This window comes from Mandrillus leucophaeus, unplaced genomic scaffold (assembly GCF_000951045.1).
Source record: "Mandrillus leucophaeus isolate KB7577 unplaced genomic scaffold, Mleu.le_1.0 Scaffold446, whole genome shotgun sequence".
Lineage (NCBI taxonomy): Eukaryota > Metazoa > Chordata > Mammalia > Primates > Cercopithecidae > Mandrillus > Mandrillus leucophaeus.
The window spans coordinates 531,397-551,016 of record NW_012104765.1 but is presented as its reverse complement, the minus strand read 5'-3'; the positions used below and the strand labels follow the sequence as shown (position 1 = coordinate 551,016).

General features: G+C 54.4%; 1 protein-coding gene across 1 annotated transcript; it reads left to right on the top strand.

Moving 5' to 3' along the window:
- The first annotated feature begins 4,266 nt into the window (after nt 1-4,266).
- Nucleotides 4,267-18,842, top strand: SPSB1 (splA/ryanodine receptor domain and SOCS box containing 1). The gene is made up of 2 exons (XM_011994200.1): nt 4,267-4,292; nt 17,922-18,842. The coding sequence occupies exon 2, from the start codon at nt 18,042-18,044 to the stop codon at nt 18,840-18,842; it is 801 nt and encodes a 266-aa protein (XP_011849590.1). The 5' UTR covers nt 4,267-4,292; nt 17,922-18,041.
- The last annotated feature ends 778 nt before the right edge of the window (nt 18,843-19,620 follow it).

Sequence of the window (19,620 nt, the reverse complement as noted above, 5' to 3'; positions counted from 1 at the left end):
TTCTGCCTTTGCCCTGACTTCCTGGGGGGCACCCGCCTTGCTCTGCTGTGCTTTCCTGAATGGGATGAAGGGGTCTCCGGGTCTTGGGGAGGGTGCAGCAGCCGCAGGACAGTAGTGTGGACACCCTGGCCCCATTCTGGAGAACTCTGGAAAACCTGGCCGATTACCTTGTAATTGTTCCCAGCAGTGAGGAGCGAGTCTGGGCCCGGGAGCGGCCTCCAGTGTTTGTTTTGCCTTCTGGTTCTCCAGGCCAGTGGTAACCAAGGGCCGCTTCCCCTTGGAGACGGTGGAGCTTGCTCGGGCCAGGGCTGACCCAGCCCAGGCAAGGCAGGCCTGGGGACACAGCAGGGAGGCCCCCTACTGCGGGGGCTCCGGAGGTGCTGCCCTCACCCCTCTTCTGTCATTTTTCCCCCAGTGGTGAGGACCTGTGGGGCTTTTCTCCTGGGTCTTTTCCCAGGCACTTGCCTGGAACATTCGAGAACTCCAGATCCCCCGGTAGGTATCTGGGACACCATGAGAACGCTCACTGGCCAGCCACATGTGGGTGGTCTCAGGTGGGGCGTGGACTTCAACTAGGACTCAGGGCCGTGACTGACAGCCAGGCCAGGTTCTGGCAGGACCCAGGGTCCTGAGATAATTCCGGGGCGAGTTTGGAACCGAAGGAGAGGTGCTCTGAGACGGCGGCAGTGGAGGCCAACCAGGGAAGGCTCCGTGGAGGAGGGGGCACTGGAAGATCCCACACAGATGGGATTCCTGTCAGGTGGGGTTGTTTGAAGTGAAAAGCACGTCATTATAACTCATGTGGTTCTTAAGAACTAGCAGGGCTGGTGTGGCCACTCGTGTCTAAGGGACCATTGGAGAAGCTGAGAGGGCCTGTCAGGGGCTTGGAGGGTGGAGAGCGGGGAGCCTGTGAGGAGGGGAGGGGCCTCCAGCAGGGTTGCTCTGACCTCTGTCTTCCCAGACCCCGAGTGATTGACAGCTTCTACAGGGTCTGGGCAAGGGGATCGCAGCCTGTTTATGTGCCCCGCCCCCCATTCTTGTGGACCTGGCGGCAGGACAGGGGATGCTGCCTGCTCCTTCCGTGGCACAGGTCGGCCTCTAGATGTGGCTGGTTCAGGTCAGTTGTATTTTCGGATTGACTTGGAGAAGGATGGAAGCCCCTCCGCCTTTTGCTTCTCATGTGTGTTTCCTCCGGCCCCCCCACCTCGGGAGGACCCCCACCGACAGCGCTGAACCAGCTGGGCACGCGGGTCACCCGGAGGTCTGGGGCCAGTGCCATTCAGGGGTGGTAGCCCGAGACTCTGCATTTCCAGCAAGCTCCTGGCTGACAGTCTGTGGGCTGCCCTAGGGTCCCCGGGTGCAGGGCACACAGCGTGACTGGTTCCCTCGCCCCTACAGAAACTGTTCTCAAGAAAGGAGACAGACTCTCCTTGGGCAGGCTCTCACTCCTGTCTGGTTTTCCATTTGGGGGCCTAGAGAAGGGGTGCTGTCAATCAGCAGAGGAGGGGCCTGGTGGGGAGGGCAGGGACACTGGTGTTTGGGGACTGGCCCGAGCCCCGCGGTCTAACTTTCACACGGATTCCTGCCACCGGCCCAGCTGCCGATACAATTAAACCTCAGTGATTCACTGTAGTGCATTTCAAGGCAAGGCGTTGTGTTATGAAAACGTGGGTCCCAGCGGCTTGTTTTGTTGGCAGGTCTTGCTGCCTCAGCAGAAAAGAGGCGCTTTTGATATGGGAACGGAAACTTGGGACCATGTTAGAAATAGTTAGTGTGTTCGGCGGAGAGGACGTTGGTCCTCCTCCAGCTGTGGAAACTCCACGCCTGGCGGGAAGACGGCAGCCTGTGGGGCTGGGGAGGGTCCCCACAGCACCTGGGTCTGTGGTCTGAGCCGCCTGTGCTGTGATGTGGCTGGCCTTCCCTGCCACTGAGGGGCGTGGGACGCAACCGTCCCCTGCTCGCCCCTCTGCCTGCAAAGGTAACATGCTGCTGTTTTTTATTTTATGGAAAGTCCAGCTCGCAGAGGAAATACCTTTCTCAAGGCACCCTGTCTGATGTCGCAGAGCAGCTCTGCCCAGCAAGGCAAGCACATGAAATGCACATTTGTAGTCCTCGTGTGTACCTGGCCGCAGTGCGGGGAGGCAGAGCGGGAACGGGAGAAGACTGTCTAGCTCAAAAGGCCAGTCCTGGGCTTCAGTTTCCAACACTGGGCTGACTCTGCCGGGACAAGCAAGTGCCTCTGTTCTTGTCTCTTCCTCTTCCGGCCCTGATTGCTGTCCTGGACTAGCCCATTCAATGGATATTGGGCCAATTTCCCTTTTTTCCAGTTCCCCTTTTTTCCCCTTGTGTTTTCAAAATGTGATAAATGGAATAGGCACACTCCAGATCCAAGTTACTTTTCTGAGAAACTTCCCGCAGTGCTTAGGTCCTGGCCCTCTGGCGTCAGAACAGAGAAGCAGGGCGCACAAACCCCTCCCCACCAGTACACTGCAGACCTATGCCCAAGCTGCCACCGCTTCCCAAGGGCATGGGGGAGGCACTGGGGGAGAGTTCGGAGATGCGGGCAGAACCACTGCCAGCAGCCCCTTCCCCTGAAGCTTTTGCACTCATTGTTCAAATGATTGGATGTTGCCTGCCTCCCCCCACTAGACAGTAAGCTCCCTGAGGGCAGCAAGTTCTGCCTGTTCTGTGTATCCAGTAGGTGCTTAATACTTTTGGAATGAATTCCAGCCCTGAGGCACATTATTTGGACTTGGGTGTTTTCCCACTGTTCACCAGCTGAACATTGCCAGACCATCTCTCAGGTTGGGTCACTTCTGCCGGTGACATCTTGTCCATGTTGTTTGTTCCTTCCAGTTTCCCCTTGGGGAAGATGTTTTCTAGCAGTTCAGGGGAAGGCCTCTTCTCCCTTCCTGAACACTAACCACGTTGGCCTGTGTTTTTGTTTTTGTTTTTTTGTTTTTTTTTTTTTTGAGACAGAGTTTCATTCTTGTTGCCCAGGCTGGAGTGCAATGGTGCAATCTCAGCCCACTGCAACCTCCACCTCCCGGGTTCAAGTGATTCTCCTGCCTCAGCCTCCCAAGTAACTGGAATTACAGGTGTCCGCCACCACGTCCAGCCAATTTTGTATTTTTAGTAGAGATGGGGTTTCTCCATGTTGGTCAGGCTGGTCTCAAACTCCCGACCTCAGGTGATCCGCCCACCTCAGCCTCCCAAAGTGCTGGAATTACAGGTGTGAGCCACCGTGCCCAGCCTAGTTGGCCTGTGTTTTTGAATTGGCCACCTTGTTGAGGCACTTAGGGACTGAGAAACAAAGCAAGGTCTTGAGAAGCTCATTCTAACCTGTCTTAGGGGCTTAACAGATACTTGTGGGATGGATGAGCAAGCAACTTAGCCTAAGCACAGGCCTCGGATGGTCGAGTTCTCAGCCGGCTTCCCATGTTCCGTGTGAGCTAGCCTGGCCAGGAGAGGATCCGTGGGCACGGCTGTGCCAGGCCTGTGAGTGATGATCCCTCCACCTGAGAATGAAGAAATGCAGCCCATGAGAAGAGGTTGGCATAGCGACAAGTCCAGAGACCCTGTGATCAACCTGGGGCACCCCTAGCTGTGGGCAGACACTCCATGGTACAGCTGATAGTGGCGGTCAGGCTCCAGCATCATCCGTGGGAGAGCACGGAGGATCCCGGTGGCTGGGTGATTCCCTGATAGCAGAAGGTAGGGCCTTTGCCAGTTTGGAGCTGCCTCAGGGTGTCGACCTGCTCAGTGAGAAAGTAGGCGCCTAGGAATCCAAACGTTCCTCTCCTGCCTCATCCTGCCTTGTTCCCAGGGTAGGGATCACCCTGACATCGGTTCTCCCATGTCCTCATCCCCCGCCAGCCCGCAGGGTCATCCCCTCCCCAGACCACAGTTTGGGCCCAGGGGTGGAGATGCAGGCACACATCCCGAACTCCGGAGAAACTCGGTCTACAGGTGCTGTCTCGGGGCAGCAAGGGCTGCCAAACCACGGCACTGCACTTTTTCCTTTGGAGAACAGAAAGGGGAGGGGCAGAGGCCTGGCCTGCAGCAATTCTGCTCTCAAAGGCTCTTTACTCCCCACATCTGAGCGTCCTTAACGGTGTCCTTTTGTGTAACTCTGGGCTAACAAGCCCAGTCCAACCAGCCAGGTTGTGCCTCTCTCTGCCCTGTGCCTCTCTCTGCCCTGCACCCCCATCCACACCCACCCCCTGTCCATGTGGATCTTGGAGAGGTGGACATTTTTCATCCATTTATTTATTTATTTATTTTTTATTGAGGTGAAATTCACCTAACATTCATCTTTTTCAGAGTACAATTTGGTGGCATTCAGTCCATTCACAATATGGTATATTACCACCTCTGTCTTGTCCCAAAACAGTCTGATCACCCCTAAAAGAGGCTCGAGTCCCAAAACAGTTTCATCACCCCTAAAAGAGACCTCTGCCACTTCCCGTCCCCTGCTTCCTGGCCCCAGGCAAGCACCAGTCTGCTTTCTGTTTCTATGGATTTGCCTATCCTGGTCATTTCATCGAAAGGGAATCATACAATGTGTGGCCTTTTATATCTGGCTTCCTTCACATTAATCTAAAGTTTTTGGGGTTCATTCACACTGTAGCATGCACTAGTACTTTTATGGCTGAATAATATTCCACTGAATGTGTATACCACAATTTGTTTATCCATGCGTCCATCGATGGACATTCGGGCTCATCCATTTGTGTTTTTGCAACAGTAACAACACAACAGTAAAGAAATTTAAAAGGGAGGGAACTCATAAGCTCACCACTCTACACACAGCGACATTTTCATTTCTCCAGGCTCCTTTCTACCTCTCTCCTGAGTATGCCAATACAGTTTTTTCTAGGTTTTAGTCTCAGGGCAGATGCAGTTATGACCCTTTTTTCACTTGACATAGGAAACCTTTTCCCTTGCCCTCTTGTACAGAGATCCTTCCCATTAGCAGGTTTTTTGTTGTTTGTTTTTGAGACAGAGTCTCACTTTGTTGCCTAGGCTGGAGTGCAGTGGCGCAGTCTTGGCTCACTGCAGCCTCAACCTTCTGGACTCAAGCAATCCTCCTACCTCAGCCTCCCAAGTAGCTGAGACTATAGGCATGTACCACTACACCCAGCTAATTTTTGTATTTTTTGTAGAGACAAGGTTTCCCTATGTTATCCAGGCTGGTCTTGAACTCCTGGGCTCAAGAGATCTGTCCACCCCAGCCTCCCAAAGTGCTGGGATTATAGGTGTGAGCCACCACACCCAGCCCCCATTAGCATTTTTGGTGGGTAATACTCCACTCGCTAGCTGGGGAGGCACTTCCACACTCCTTGCCTTATCCTATATGTGACGAGCTGGTGCCATGCCATTCTGGCCCCCAGGCCTTTCTACTTGCCTGGGAAGTTGAGGATGAATTTATTCACTGCCTTTGAACTTGCTGGAACCCTCCCCTCTTGAGTATTGACCCGTGTGTTCCAGGTTGATGGAATTGGAGGAGGGAGACCTCTGGCATATAAGAGGAAGTGCCCGAAGGTTACTGTGGCCTGAAAAGTATGTTGAAGTCCTTTTCTTATTCACCACCTGCCTGGGAGGCCCCGGGATTTACCCCTCCCTTGGCATCCTGCTCAGTTCCGTGAAATCCCACACGGGAAATGGCGATTGGGTTGCACAAGGAGGCGCACAGCCTAAGTCCTTTTACAATCCTCTCAGGTTCATTGGCCGAGATCCAGTCGAGGTCCAGTTGAGAAACCTCCAGTCCAGCTATCTCCACAGACACTCCCCACCACCCTGGGCTTGCCTCAGTCAGTTGCAAAGATCAGGAACCTGGAGGTGTGTTACTTGGACACTTGATTTTCTTCTAAAAGTGGATGGTGGGGCGGATGGTCCCAAGGTCCAAGATTTTGAGAGCGGTAAGAGGAGAGGTGGCTGTGAACTAAATTAAAAGAAGCTGCTCTAAGGCCATCCTGTTATGGAGAAATAATTAACTCCCCACACATGACCGTGATTACAGCAAACAGCCTAGATGTCCATCTAGGAGGGAATGTCACCAAAATTATAATAGCACATAATGGGATATTATGCAGCCACTAACATAAATTTCATGGAGGAGCTAATATATTACGATGGAAAAAGCAAACTGTGGATTCGTATCTGCAGTGTGATCTTTTGCTGTAAATAGACTATTCTCATATGCACCAGAATGTTCTAGAAGGACACACCTCTGTGCTTCCCTGGGCAGTGGGTGAGAGGAAACACTTTATGCTTTTTACATTTCTGTATTGAGATTTCTTATGAGAATGTCTAACATTTGAAATATTTCATATCAAGATAATTTTTTAAAATTCTGGTACAAGTGTAATCCTGATAGTTTTCATTTAATAGAGATCTGAGATTCTAAACTGTTGAGGCATCATTCCTTGAAACCAGTGGTTCTCAATCTCTGGCCTCATCATAGTGCCCTGGAGGGCTCTAGAATTCAGGCCACCCCACGGAGTTTCTGATCCAGAAAGTCTAACGGGGTCAGGAATTTGCATCTCTGAGTTCCCAGGTGATGCTGACTGATGTTGCGGGTTGAGACCCCACTTTGAGAACCACTCCTGTAAAACAGGGCCTTTCCTGTTTTCCTCACTGCCAGATAGAGGGAGGCCTGTGGGTCTGGTGACGGGGCCAAGCAACTTGGGTCACCCCTGTGAGCTGTAGGACCAGCACCTGCCATGGCATTCCCCAGCTGAGTGCTCTCCTGCACTTGGCATTTAAGATTCCAAGCTATCAGGTGTCCCCCGATAGCCTCAGGTGTTGAGAGGCGGCAAGGGGAGGGCAGGGAGCGGCATGTATGAAGCTCCTACTTTGTGCCTGGAGCTTTAGTTAGGCGATTCTGTGGTGAAATCATGAACATTGCCCTTCCTATTCCCCCAGGTGGTTTGAGGGCAGCCGCCTGGGCCTCAGGGGGGAACACGTGGATGCCTGGCCCCCTGACTCTCACGTAGGCTGCGTGATGACCCCTGAAATCTCTCTGGGTTGATGCTTCCTGAGTCCTCAGATCCTCTCCCCAGCCCCTTCCTGGTTACCCTCCTGCTTATTATCCCTGGAGGGACATGAGGGTGACCCGAGGACCACTCCCAGAGGTGACCTTTGCCAGCTGGCACATCCCACAGAGAGAGATCAGTGTGTCACCGCCTCCCATTCAGGCCTTGGCACCCTGAAAGCCTGAGTTTGGTTGGATCCCCTGTGTCCAGGAGACTGCCTTGTTGGGGGGAAGTGGCAGACTTTGGATGCACTCCAGCCTCCTCCTCTCAGCCAGGCAACCCTGAGCTCTGGAGTCCCTCGGGAGGCTAGGCTGGAGCAAGGCCCTTCCAGAGAACCAGCTTCTCTGCAGAGCCTCCTCCTGGGAGTCACTGGGTGCACCGGATCCACCCTGCCTCGAGCTCCCATCTCCTGCCTTCTGGGGAGCTGCCGGGGATCAGAGGGCGAGGAGTACCAGGTCTCTGAGCCTGTCCCATGGGTATCCTGTTGGTGACTCTTTTCTTGGAGATGGCCGCGGGGCTGCTGTTGGCCCTGGCTTTCTGCCTCTACTCTTTGGGGCGCCCCACCGCCTGTGTGAACCACGTGGACCCAGTGTGTGACCCCCGAGGCCAGGCAGTGTTGGTGGTCCATAGTCTCCATTTTATTCCCATTGCCGTGGGACAGCATGTCTGCTGCTATCTGGGTCACCTTTCGGGAAGGTTGCTGTTTGTCCCTGGGGTCCCTCCAAGAACTGGCTTCTCGTCTGCACCAGGCACAGTTCATTGTCCTCGTCACCCTGCCTAGGCTACAGCTGCGATTTATTGTAATTTTCAGTCTCTGTATGAATATCATGCTGGTTTCCCAGGCCGTGGCTCCACTGATTCGAGCCCTCTGAAAGTGCTGTGAGTCATCTGGGCCCTTCCATAGACGTTTACAGCAGGTGCATTTTGGGTCTTTTGAGGTCAGCGGCTAGAGCTGTGGACCGTGTGGGATTTTCTCTCCAAAATCACTTGTCAGAACTTTCCAGAAGGATCCTGTTGATTCTAGGGGCACAGACTTATTTTTATATCCCTGTTTGAGGGGTCCCTCCTCAAGTTGGTGGTTGGTAGGGTGAGGGGTGGGGGGTGGTAACCACGTGTCACAAGCCCTGCTGGCGGTGGCCCCTTTGCCAGGGGCTCCATGGCCCAGCCAGCACGGAGCATTCCCTGAGCCCTTCCACCACCAAGAGTGTCCCTGCCACTCATGTTCAGGATGCTGGAGGGAGCACAGGAGCCCAGTGAGCAGGCAGAGCCCAGGCGGCGGCTGAGCCAGGCTGCAGAGGTTCATTCTGATAAAATAGCAGATCGCTCGGAGCATGTTTCTCTTGCAGAATCCTGGGCTGCCACCACTGGTGTGTGAGACGGGCGGCAGAGGGAGGGAAGTTACGTGATCTTCAGGTGAAAGGAGGCTTTATAAATAGGTCACCTTGTTCCACATCCTGAATTTCATTCTTTCCCCATCTTGGGGCGAAACAATGGTCTCACTGTTCTGGGGTTAGTCAGACACTGGGGGGGAACCGGGCGTAAGGAGGAGCGTGAGTGTCTGCCACTCCCTGGTGACCGACCCACCCCTGTGCATCCCTTACCTGCCCTTTCTGACCATTTGTCCCCAGTCGCATTGGCTACATCCCCAAAAGAGGGTGTAGCCGCTCCTTCAACAGACCTCTTCCTAAACACCACCACCAACAGGTAATTTTTAGTGGAAGCGAGGCTCCAGGACAATTGATCTGAAAGCATTTTGGGGGAAGGTGGGGTCTGCAGGGTTGTGGCTTTAATTGAAATGCCACTGGGGGGTTGCAGGCAGGTGCTGTGCAGTCTGGCCTGTCTCAGCCTCTCCCAGGGTCTGCTCTCAGAGTCTCATTCCTCCTCCCCTCCCCTTCCCTGGAGTGGGTCTGTCGGGGCCGGAACAGCCACCGGTGTTTCTGATGGGGCCGCCTCACCTGGCCTTTGCCACGTGCACAGCCGCTGTGCAGCTGCCACCTGGCTGGGTATGGGGACGGACCAGCTGTTCTCTTCTTGTGTTCTGGGTCAGTAGAGAGAGATAGCTGCCCCATTTTTACTGGGCTAATCAAAATCTGTAATTTTGAAGCAGTATAACCAGAAGTCTTGGGATAGATCGCTGTAGACATAATGTCCCTCTTTGGCATGGCCTCAAAGCTTCCCCAGGATTCTCATCCTTTATTTAAATACCATTCTGCCAGGCTGGGCATGGTGGCTCACACCTGTTATCTGAGCACTTTGGGTGGCCAAGGCAGGAGAATTGCTTGAGCCTGGTAGTTAGAGAGCAGCCTGGGCAACATAGCGAGACCCTGTCTCTTTAAAAGGAAAAAAAGCATTTTAAATGCCCTTCTGCCGGTTATGGATCCTTAACACGTACCTTCATGGAAAAAACATTCAGGACAATAGTGCCTACACATTACACTGTGCTTGCTTTATAAAAGCAACACAGGTGCAGAACCTGTAGGAATTGCTTTGGGGATAACTTGTTCTTGCAAACATAGTGTGTGAAATCATTGTTTCTCAGCCTTTGATTCTCTTTTGTGTGCTTAAACATCATTTTAGTTTCAAAAGGAATACATGCATTTTAAAAAATTCAATTCAAAGCGTTTTTTCCCTGCCACCCACCAGCATTAACCGTTGTGAAAGGTTTGATGTTTATCCTTCTAGACCTTTCTCTGTACCTACAGATAAATGTGCACAGAGAGAATCTTTTTAAATTCTGTTTTTTCAGAAATGGCATCATGATCTGCGTATTGTTCTGTGATTTGCTTTTAAAAATGTGACAGCATCGTGTTACATTTTCTGTTGCGTCACCACTTTGGAGGGGCTGCATGGAGCTCCATGATGTGGACGAGGTGGGACTCATGCTGTCCCCAGCATCTTCATCCTCATGCCCCTGTGCAGGCCTGTAGGGTTTGGTAGACAAGAGCCGTGGGTGATTGTTGGGCGTTTTGCACATGGACAGGACAGGGACTGCCTCGTTGCACCTGCACACCTAGAAGGCTGTCCCAGTTCAGGGTCTGTCCCCCTTCAACACACACCCATGCTGTGTAGGAATGTCCTTTCCCCACATCCTTTGCAGTCCCTGCAACTTTTTTTTTTTTTTTTTTAACAGAATCTCACTCTGTCGCCCAGGTTCGAGTGCAGTGGCACAATCTCGGCTCACTGCAACCTCTGCCTCCTGGGTTCAAGCGATTCTCCTGCCTCAGTCTCCCGAGTAGCTGGGATTACAGGCACCCACCACTATGCCCAGTTAATTTTTGTATTTTTTAGTAGAGATGGGGTTTCACCACGTTGGCCAGACTGGTCTCAAACTCCTGACCTCAGGTGATTCACCCACCTCAGCCTCCCACCGTGCTGGGATGACAGGCATGAGCCACCACGGCAACTGTTTTTAACCCTGTGCATGCCACAGCACTGTCTCGCCCCTGTCTCGGTGGTAGTGCTGTGTCTAGCAACACATTCCTCTCTGCCTTGCATAATGAAAGCAAACTGTGGCTGTATCCAGAAGGCACTCTCCGACCACAGGGGCCTGCCTTGCCTCTCCTACCACTCCAGGCTCCCTCTGCCTTCAGAGAGAATGGCTTCCCTAGATCATTAAAGGCTGAAGACAGGTGCTCTTCACCTGTCCCGGGTCTAGGACTCCCAGACAATGCACTTCGGGGATGCTTTTGACTCCTCTCCACCTGCTGGGGATCAGCATTCATTTCCAGGCTTTCTTCCCTGTGGATCTGCAGACCTGGCTGCCCCCGCGTGGAGGAGCCCACGAAACTGGAGGCTTTGCGAGGTTCTTTTCTTCCTTCCTACTAAGATCTGGGGCCCCCAGCAAATCCAAAGATGGCCTCTTCCCTGGACCCAGACAACCTTAAATGGCTGTTCAAAGCTGGCCAAGGGAGTAGGGGCTTTCGGAAGCTCATCTGCTTAGAGCCCAGGCTGCCACCAGGAAATCCAGTACGGACATACAACTCTGGTGGGTGTTTGGGACCCCAACCCACCCCCGTCCCATGGCTGCTCTGGAGACACTGGGTTGAGGGCTTTTGCCCTCAAAGGGTGTAAGGGACATCCCCTTTCACTCATGCAAGAATTCATATGTGTGTGTGTGTGTGCGTGTGTGCGTGTGTGTGTGTGTGTGTGTGTGTGTGTGTGTGTGTGTGTAGTGGTGGGGTATTCCTCCTGCTGGGGGAAGAAGTTCACTGAAGCCAAACCCCAGGGCTTCGTGTCATCTGCTGTCCCTGCAGGTAGCCCCTCCCCCTCCTCCAGAGCTTTTAGTGGCCTTCACTGTGTTGCAGGAAAGGCAGAATCTCCTCCAGGCTGTGTATCCCTCTACAGGGGAAGCCAAGGTGACTCCAGGGCCGGTGGCTGCTCTCTGGCTTTGAGGGTCCAGGCGGTGGTTCCTGCCTCCATCCCGTTTTGCACTCCTCTCTGCTTCCCCCAGCCCAGCCCTCTCATGCATGAGACAGACGCTCCCGCCATGTGCTTGACTTTGATATTGGTGACGTGTCCTCTCCCTTTATCCCCCCATCTGCTTGTGGCACGATGGGGCCTGAGCTGTGCCGGGCCAGGACTCGGGGTAGGTGAGTGTGGGGTCAGGGGGTTGTCCCAGCTGAGCTCAACCAGCGAGGCTGAGGGACATGGAGCATGAGAGGCTGAGGCCTTGGTGCCAGCGCCACAGATGCTCGTCAGATTTGACAGCTGATCTCTGACACGAGGCGTGCAGGAGCGTGGGTGTGTGGACGGCTCGCCTGCCTTCCTCCAGAGGAAGCTCTCCACGGGACATGTCCTGAGCAAGTGTCAGGGAACTCGTGTCACACACAATCCGCCACCAGCATAGGCTCTTCGACCCAGATGAGATGCAGCTGTTCTCCGTGACTCACGGCCTCTGGGCCAGTTGTGTGAGGAAGGTCCTTTCGGGAGCTCCCAAACCACTGTTTTATGGCTGTTTTTCTCTCTTGACCCTTCTTGATCTTTACTTTAATCTGATCTTATGGGAAAATGTTGCTAGGAGTTCCTGACCCAGAGTGACTGGTGAGCTCCCTGCTGCCCATGAGGAGGAGGGTCTTGCAGTTAGAGCTCCTGCACACACAGATGTATACACACAGACACACTCCACACACGCAGACACATGAAGACACACGACATACATGTACATACACGCACACACATATACATGCATGCATGCACGCACAGCACACACATGTACACATGAATACATACCACACACATACACACACATCCAGACACACCACACACACAGATACATACACACCTCACATATCTACACACACACATGCATACCGCGCATACATGCACACACATACACATACACACTCTTTCTCCTGGTTGAAATACCCTCACGGCATTCATGCCTGTGATGAGGTAACAGCCTGGTGTTCAGGAAGCACCAGACACTGGACCCCTGCGTGCGACAGCTGACGCTTGCAGCCTGAGAGCTGCGTGCAGTGAGAACTGTGTGCAGTGAGAACTGTCATTATTTAGAGTGAGTAGAGTTTGCTGGGGCAGGAGGGGTACAGGCCAGGAACTGGTTTGTTGTGGGGCTTGGCTGGGACAGTTGTGCAGAGGAGGAGGCAGGTGCGGTCCTGGGGACATGGTGGCTAATGCAGGAATGTGCTTTTGGGGATAAAAACTTTCACTAAGGGAGTGGGGAGCAGGCGCCGCTGGCCAGGGCACTGCCTGTACTGTGACGCCTCTGTTAGTCTCAGCTGCTGCCCTTACTGTCAGTGTGCAGGCACACAGAGTACACGTGTGTGTATGGGTGTACACACGTGTGCGCATGTAGGCATGGGTGCTTGCATGTGTGTGGGGGGTGGTGGTGGCAGCAGCAGGGCCACATCTGTCCTCTGCTCTCCTGTTCCAGCCCTGCAGGGCAGTACAAGCCACGCCCTTTGTGGCTTGTACTTTGCTCCTCCTGGGTGGGGATGAAGGCTGAGTCCTCCCACCTCCTGGAAACTCACCAACTGCTCAGCAATGCCAGGCCCCGAAGCTTCTCTGGTGCTGCTGGGCCCCACAAGGCCTAGGCATCTGCATTTGCTTCTCAGAGCAGCAGTAAGTGGAGGTATTCCCAGAGCGGGGGCCTGTACTGTTCTCCCAGCTCCTGCCTGAAGTGTGGTGCCCAGTGCTGGATGCCCTCCAGGCCCAGGGATGTCCGTCTCGGTCCAGTGTTAACAGGAGCCATCCAGGCACCTGTGAATGTCACTCGGCACCTGTGGGTGGTACACACCCCCCATCCTGAGCACCATGTCCAGGAATTATGGTGATCGTATTAGCAATTTTCCATGGGTTTACAACAGGGGTCGGCAAACTACAGCTCCTGGGCCAAATCTGGCCCGCTGTCTATTTTTGTAAATAAAGTTTTATTGAAACACACCTATGCCCATTCATTTACATATTGTCCAGAGGGCCTTAAATGGTTACTATCTGGCCCCTTATGGAAGAAGTTTGCTGACCCCTGGTTTAGAAGGGACCTTAAACTTGGTCTGCCCTAACCCAGCCTTCCAAGTCCTTGGGTCTTGGCCCAAAGGCAGCGTCCCTCTGTCGGGCCAGATGTGGTGACAAGGAAGACGGGAGAACAGTGATCTTTGTTCAGTGAATGGAGCACAGGCTAGGAAATAAATGAAAGTGGAAATGCAGTGACGCCAGCGCCCTCAGGGTGGATCTTGGTGGCTGGAGCTACTGTCTCGGCACATGAGCTTGGAATCTTCAGGAAACAGGGCTGGGGAAGCGCCCGCCGGGCTGCAGTTCCAGGGGAGGTGGCGAGTCCAGCTCCTGGGGACCCACAGGAAGGGTGGATCTGTGCGGCCACATTTTAAAATAGAAGGAGGAGGACAGATGGATGGTTTCAGTGTTCCTGCACAGCAAGGAGGTGGCTAGGTGTGGACAACAGGAAGGTGGGAAGGCACTGTCATCTTTAACCATAGCCTGGACACAGGGCGGGTGACAGATGAGTCAAGAGTAGCCCCAGGGCCACCACAGTGATTGACCGCCTGGGTGGTGACTCAGATGGCAGAAGTGGCCGGGTGGGTGGGCCACATTCCCTAGGGTGCCCTTGTGAGGAAGTCACCCCACAGTGCTGCAGGCCCTTTACCTGCCTGCCCTGCCCAGGGAAAACGCCCCACCCTCTTTCCCCAGCCTCCCTCCTCCCAGGCCCTCCCTCCCACAGACCCCCACCCCTCACAGCCATGTGATCCAAGGCCTGGGCCGGGGTGAGGGGGTAGGGGGAAGGTGGGTGGAGGTGGAGGGGTGGCGGTTCGGGTTAGGTTTAGGGAGCTCAGCCCAGCATTGGTGTTGAGGACTTGCTGGGCCACCTGAGGTGATGGCATCTCAAAACTAGGAGAGCTTGTGGAACCGACCTGGACAGACAGACAGTGGATGTCCCACGTCGGGGTGAAGCCACCCTTTTCTGGTGGCTCTTTCTGGGATGAGGCTGGCCCAGACTCCAGGGACCTCCCCCCCCCACCACACCACCATCCGGCTAATGCCTGCCCCAGCCCCACAGGGCTGTGTCTTAAGCTCTGGCTGGCAGACCCCAGGCCGGCCTGTCCTTATAAATAAAGTTTTCTGGAACTCAGCCACACGCGTTTATTTATGTCCCGTCTGTGGCTGCTTTTGCGCGACAACAGCAGAGACTGTCTGGCCCTCAAAGCCAGGCATTTACTATCTCGCCCATTTCAGAAAAAACTGATCTCCGGTCTCGCTGAGACAGGCATTCTGTGTGTTCAGGCCTGGGTTTATTAGCCTGAGAGCTCCCTCCCCTCCCTCCGCTCCCTCCCCGTCCTTCCCCGTCTCACCCCACTTCACCCTTTCTCCCCCTCTGAGGTGTTGCTCTCCTCACCTCTTCCCCCCTCAACCTCCCTGTTATGGTCCCTCCTAGCATTTTCAGTTACCTGCTAGAGGACCCCTCCCCGCCACCTTTCTCTCCCACTCTCCCCTCCCTCCCCCAGCCTCCTCCCCACTCTTCCCACCTGCTCCCACACGTGGAGAGAGGGCGGATCTTCCATGACAGACGAGATCCCAGGAGAAAGGTCCTCCCTGCTGCGACAGTTGAGCGGCAGGGGGGCTGTGGAGGGGCTACGCTGCAGGAAGCGTGACATGAACTAGCTCTCTTAGAAAGTAATTCGCGCCCCGTCCTCCCAGAGAGCTGACCTCTGTGCCCACAAGACCCTGCGGAATTGAGAATATGGAGAGGTTCCTGGGCACCAAGCTGGAGGGGGTGTCCAGACAGAGATGGGAGTTGTCCTCTTCGCCCCTACTCCTTGCAGCTCTGACCTCCAGAGCCGCCTCGGCCCGGCCTTCCTACAGCTCAGAAAATGCTCCAGTGGAGGTTGGGGAAGAGGGGAATTCAGGGAAGGCCACACTGGCGCCACATCAGACCTAACTCTCTCCCGCTCCCGCAGCTTGAGGCGCAGGCCCCAGAGCCACGGGGTGCCCCTCTGCAGCAGCATAGAGGGAGTCCTAGAGGTTTCAGTGGCTCCCAGGAGAGGAGATGGAACTGAAAGCTTGAAAATGGGATTTTCCTGGGAGATCATGGATGTGAGGTCACAGTATTCACAGAACTTTCTGGAACCAGGGCGGCCCTCCAGGCTGCAGAGAGTGCACCTCCGCTCTAATGGTTTTGCAGACACTGGACACAAGGAGTCCTACCCTGTCTCTGAAGAGATGACCGTGCCTCTGAGATCAAAACTCTCTGTCTGTGGCTGGGCGTGGTGGCTCACGCCTGTTATCCCAGCACTTTGGGAGGCCGAGGTGGGTGAATCACCTGAGCTCAGGAGTTCGAGAGCAGCCTGGACAACATGGTGAAACCTGGCCTCTACTAAATAGAAAAAATTAGCTGGGTGCGGTGGTGGGTGCCTGTGATCCCAGCTACTTGGGAGGCAGAGGCAGGAGAATCACTTGAACCCAGGAAGCGGAGGTTGCAGTGAGATGAGATCGCGCCATTGCACTCCAGCCTGGGCAACAAGAGCAAAACTCCATCTCAAAAAAAAAAAAGAAAAAAAAGAACCCTCTGTCTCACATCAGAAAGGGGAGGGCGAGAAGCATGACCTGGCCCCTGAGATAAGGGGGTCGGGGCACCAAGGGTTCCCACATGGGAAGGTTCTGCCAGGACCAAACTTCCTGGAGGCCTGGCCGCCCCGGGGACAGGGTCTCGTGGGGCCTCTTCCCAGCTGAGAGGGAGCTGGAGGCCAGCCCCACTGCAGAGCCTGGCCTGGCTGGCCCCACACTGAACGGGGAGGCCAGCCCTTGGAGATTCCTGGATTTCCCTGTGTCTGGGAGCCCACGGCCTCCCCCACCCCGGGTTCCTTTGGATTCTCTTTGTCTCCTTTACTTGGGCACCCTAGTAACAAGCGACCCAGCATGACTCTCTCCCGGCAGCCAAGGCTCCGATGGCCTACCGCCCAGGCACCCCCTGCAGGCTCCTTTAGTACCGTTTCTTCAGCCAGGAGCCTGCCTTGCCCCTAGCCTGGTGGATCCTGGGAGCCTGACCTCAAACCAGGCTGCTCTCCCTGGCCTCTCTGGTCCCTTCCAGAGACCGAAGAGGCTCTTGATGGCAGAAAGAAACTTCTCTCTTGAACGAGGCTCAAATCTTCTGCTGCCTTCTCCTCCTTGGATAGAACTCTTCCTGACCAGCACTTTGGGAGGCCAGGCCAGGTGGATCACTTGAAGTCAGGGAGTTCAAGACCAGCCTGGCCAACATGGTGAAACCCCGTCTCTACTAAAAGTACAAAAATTAACCAGGCATGGTGGTGGGTGCCTGTAATCGTAGCTACTCCGGAGGCTGAGGCAGGAGAATCACTTGAACTCAGGAGGTGGAGGTTGCAGTGAGCCGAGATCACACCACTGCATTCCAGCCTGGGTGACGGAGCAAGACTCTGTCTCAAAAAAAAAAAAGAATTCTTCCTGGGCTGCCAGTGGAGAGGATGGGGTAGATGATGCAGTGAGATCTCTCCCCCATCCCGGAGTCCCTGTTCTCCCTCCTGAAGGACCCAGGGAATGGTGAGGCCAGAGAGGGAACGAGGCATCTTAGCGTTGGACTCTCCTCCCTAGACGTGCTGTTGAGACCCAGAGGGCGAAACCCTGGCTTCTAGTTGAAGGGTGTGGGCAGGAAAAAGAGGTGGTCAGTCATCTAAGAACTCCTGGGGGTCGGGGGATGAGCCCCCCATGCTGTCTGAATCGAGGCCTGCCCTTGAGAAGAATGTTGCTGGCGGAGGAGGCTCCTGGGGCCCTTCCCGCCAAGCGTACACAGACGCCTGAGTTGAACCGTCCGACTGCACCAGAGAGCCCTTCTCTGGAGTGAATTGGTGGTGCGTCTGCTGGAGGTGGCTGTGACAGAGACAGAGACAGGGAGGAGGAGCTGGGATTGGCATCCTCACAGCCTCTGCTGCTACCTGGGGCTCCACTTCCCCTCTGAACAGCAAGGCAAGGGCCAACCACCTCCCTCTGTTTTGACCAAGCAGATGCCCACTGTCGTGGCTGAGTCCTGGTTCTGTGACACCATGGCCTGCCGTCCTGTGGAACCCTGATGAGGTATTTGGTGGGCATCAGCCGTATGTCTGCACCCAATACAGATGAGGGTGACGCGCAGCCCCCAAGCCCACCTCTCCGTGCAGTCTGCCGGGTGGACGGACAGCCCCTTTCCTTTGTGACAAACTAGCCAGGGAACGGGGGATTTCATTCCACGCCAAGACTCCAGCCTGTCCATGTCAGGCATGACGGAGCCCAGGTGCAGGCTTCCGGGACGTGCTGATGTGGTCGCCTCGACCTCCGGGTTAACTTTCCCCTTCATCCCGCAGCCCTGCTCACCGGTTGTTTGTCTTTCCGTCCATTAGGCAATACTGAACGCTGTGCAGCTTGCAGAGGTCTCCTGGCAGCCCGCCTTAGGAATTCTGTCTGGCCCCGATCAGAATACTGGAGACGAGACCACGAGATTGATGAGTTTGCCTTGGGATTCGGTGAGAAGGTGAAACCAGGGCGAACATGGGTCAGAAGGTTACTGGAGGGATCAAGACTGTGGACATGAGGGACCCCACGTACCGGCCCCTGAAGCAGGAGCTCCAGGGTCTGGATTACTGCAAGCCCACCCGCCTGGATCTGCTACTGGACATGCCCCCTGTGTCCTACGACGTCCAGCTGCTGCATTCGTGGAACAACAACGACCGGTCGCTCAACGTCTTCGTGAAGGAAGACGACAAACTCATCTTTCACCGGCATCCGGTGGCCCAGAGCACAGACGCTATCAGGGGCAAAGTCGGGTATACCCGTGGGCTGCACGTGTGGCAGATCACATGGGCTATGAGACAGCGGGGCACACACGCCGTGGTGGGGGTGGCGACGGCAGACGCCCCCCTGCACTCGGTCGGGTACACTACCCTCGTGGGGAATAATCACGAGTCCTGGGGCTGGGATTTGGGGCGCAACCGGCTCTACCATGATGGCAAGAACCAGCCAAGCAAAACATACCCAGCCTTTCTGGAACCAGATGAGACATTCATTGTCCCTGACTCCTTCCTGGTAGCCCTGGACATGGACGATGGGACGCTGAGCTTCATTGTGGATGGACAGTACATGGGAGTGGCTTTTCGGGGACTCAAGGGCAAAAAACTGTATCCTGTAGTGAGTGCCGTCTGGGGCCACTGTGAGATCCGAATGCGCTACTTGAACGGACTCGATCGTAAGTGTCCCCTCTGCTGTCAGAGGCAATGCCCTCTCTCTGTCCCCATGGTCCTGGCTGGGCTTAGGCCAAAAGTTGATACAGTCATTGGAACTAAGGTGTTTTAAAGTTGATATTCCAGTGTATTCAGAGGCAACTTTTGCATCTGGTTAAGTGAGGAATTCTACCCAGAGTCTGCTAGATTACCTAATGGTGCCTCATGAATGAATGGACAGATGGATGGATGATGGATGATGAATGAATAGGTGGATGAATGATTGGTTGGATGGATGGATGATGAATGGATGGATAGATGAGTGAATAATGGATGGATGAGTGGATAATGAATTGATAGATTAATAGATTAATGTTTGGATTGATAGATAAGTGGTTGAACAAAAGGATGGACGGATGGGTGGATGGGTAGGTAGGTGGGTGGATGAGTGTTTAGATTGATGGATGGATGAGTGGATGAAAAAGTGGATGGATGAATGAGTGGATGGATAAATGAATAGATGGATGGGTGGGTGGGTGGATGGATGGATAAATGAACAGATGGATGAGTGGGTGGATGGATGGATGGATAAGTGGGTGGATGGATGAGTGAGTGGATGGATGGATGGATGGATGGATAAATGAATGGCTGGATGAGTGGGTGGATGGATGAGTGAACAGATGGATGGATGAGTGGTGGATGGATGAGTGGATGGATGGATGGATAAATGAACAGATGGATGAGTGGGTGGATGGATGAGTGGATGGATGGATGGATGGATGGATGGATGGATGGATGGATGGTTGGTTGGTTGGATGGATGGATGGATAAATGAATGGGTGGATGAGTGGGTGGATGGATGGATGGATGAGTGGGTGGATGGATGAGTGGGTGGATGGATGGATGGATGG

Bases quoted from the DNA above. Each gene is read 5' to 3' on its own strand.
- SPSB1 (XM_011994200.1), top strand. From the start codon at position 18,042: ATGGGTCAGAAGGTTACTGGAGGGATCAAGACTGTGGACATGAGGGAC.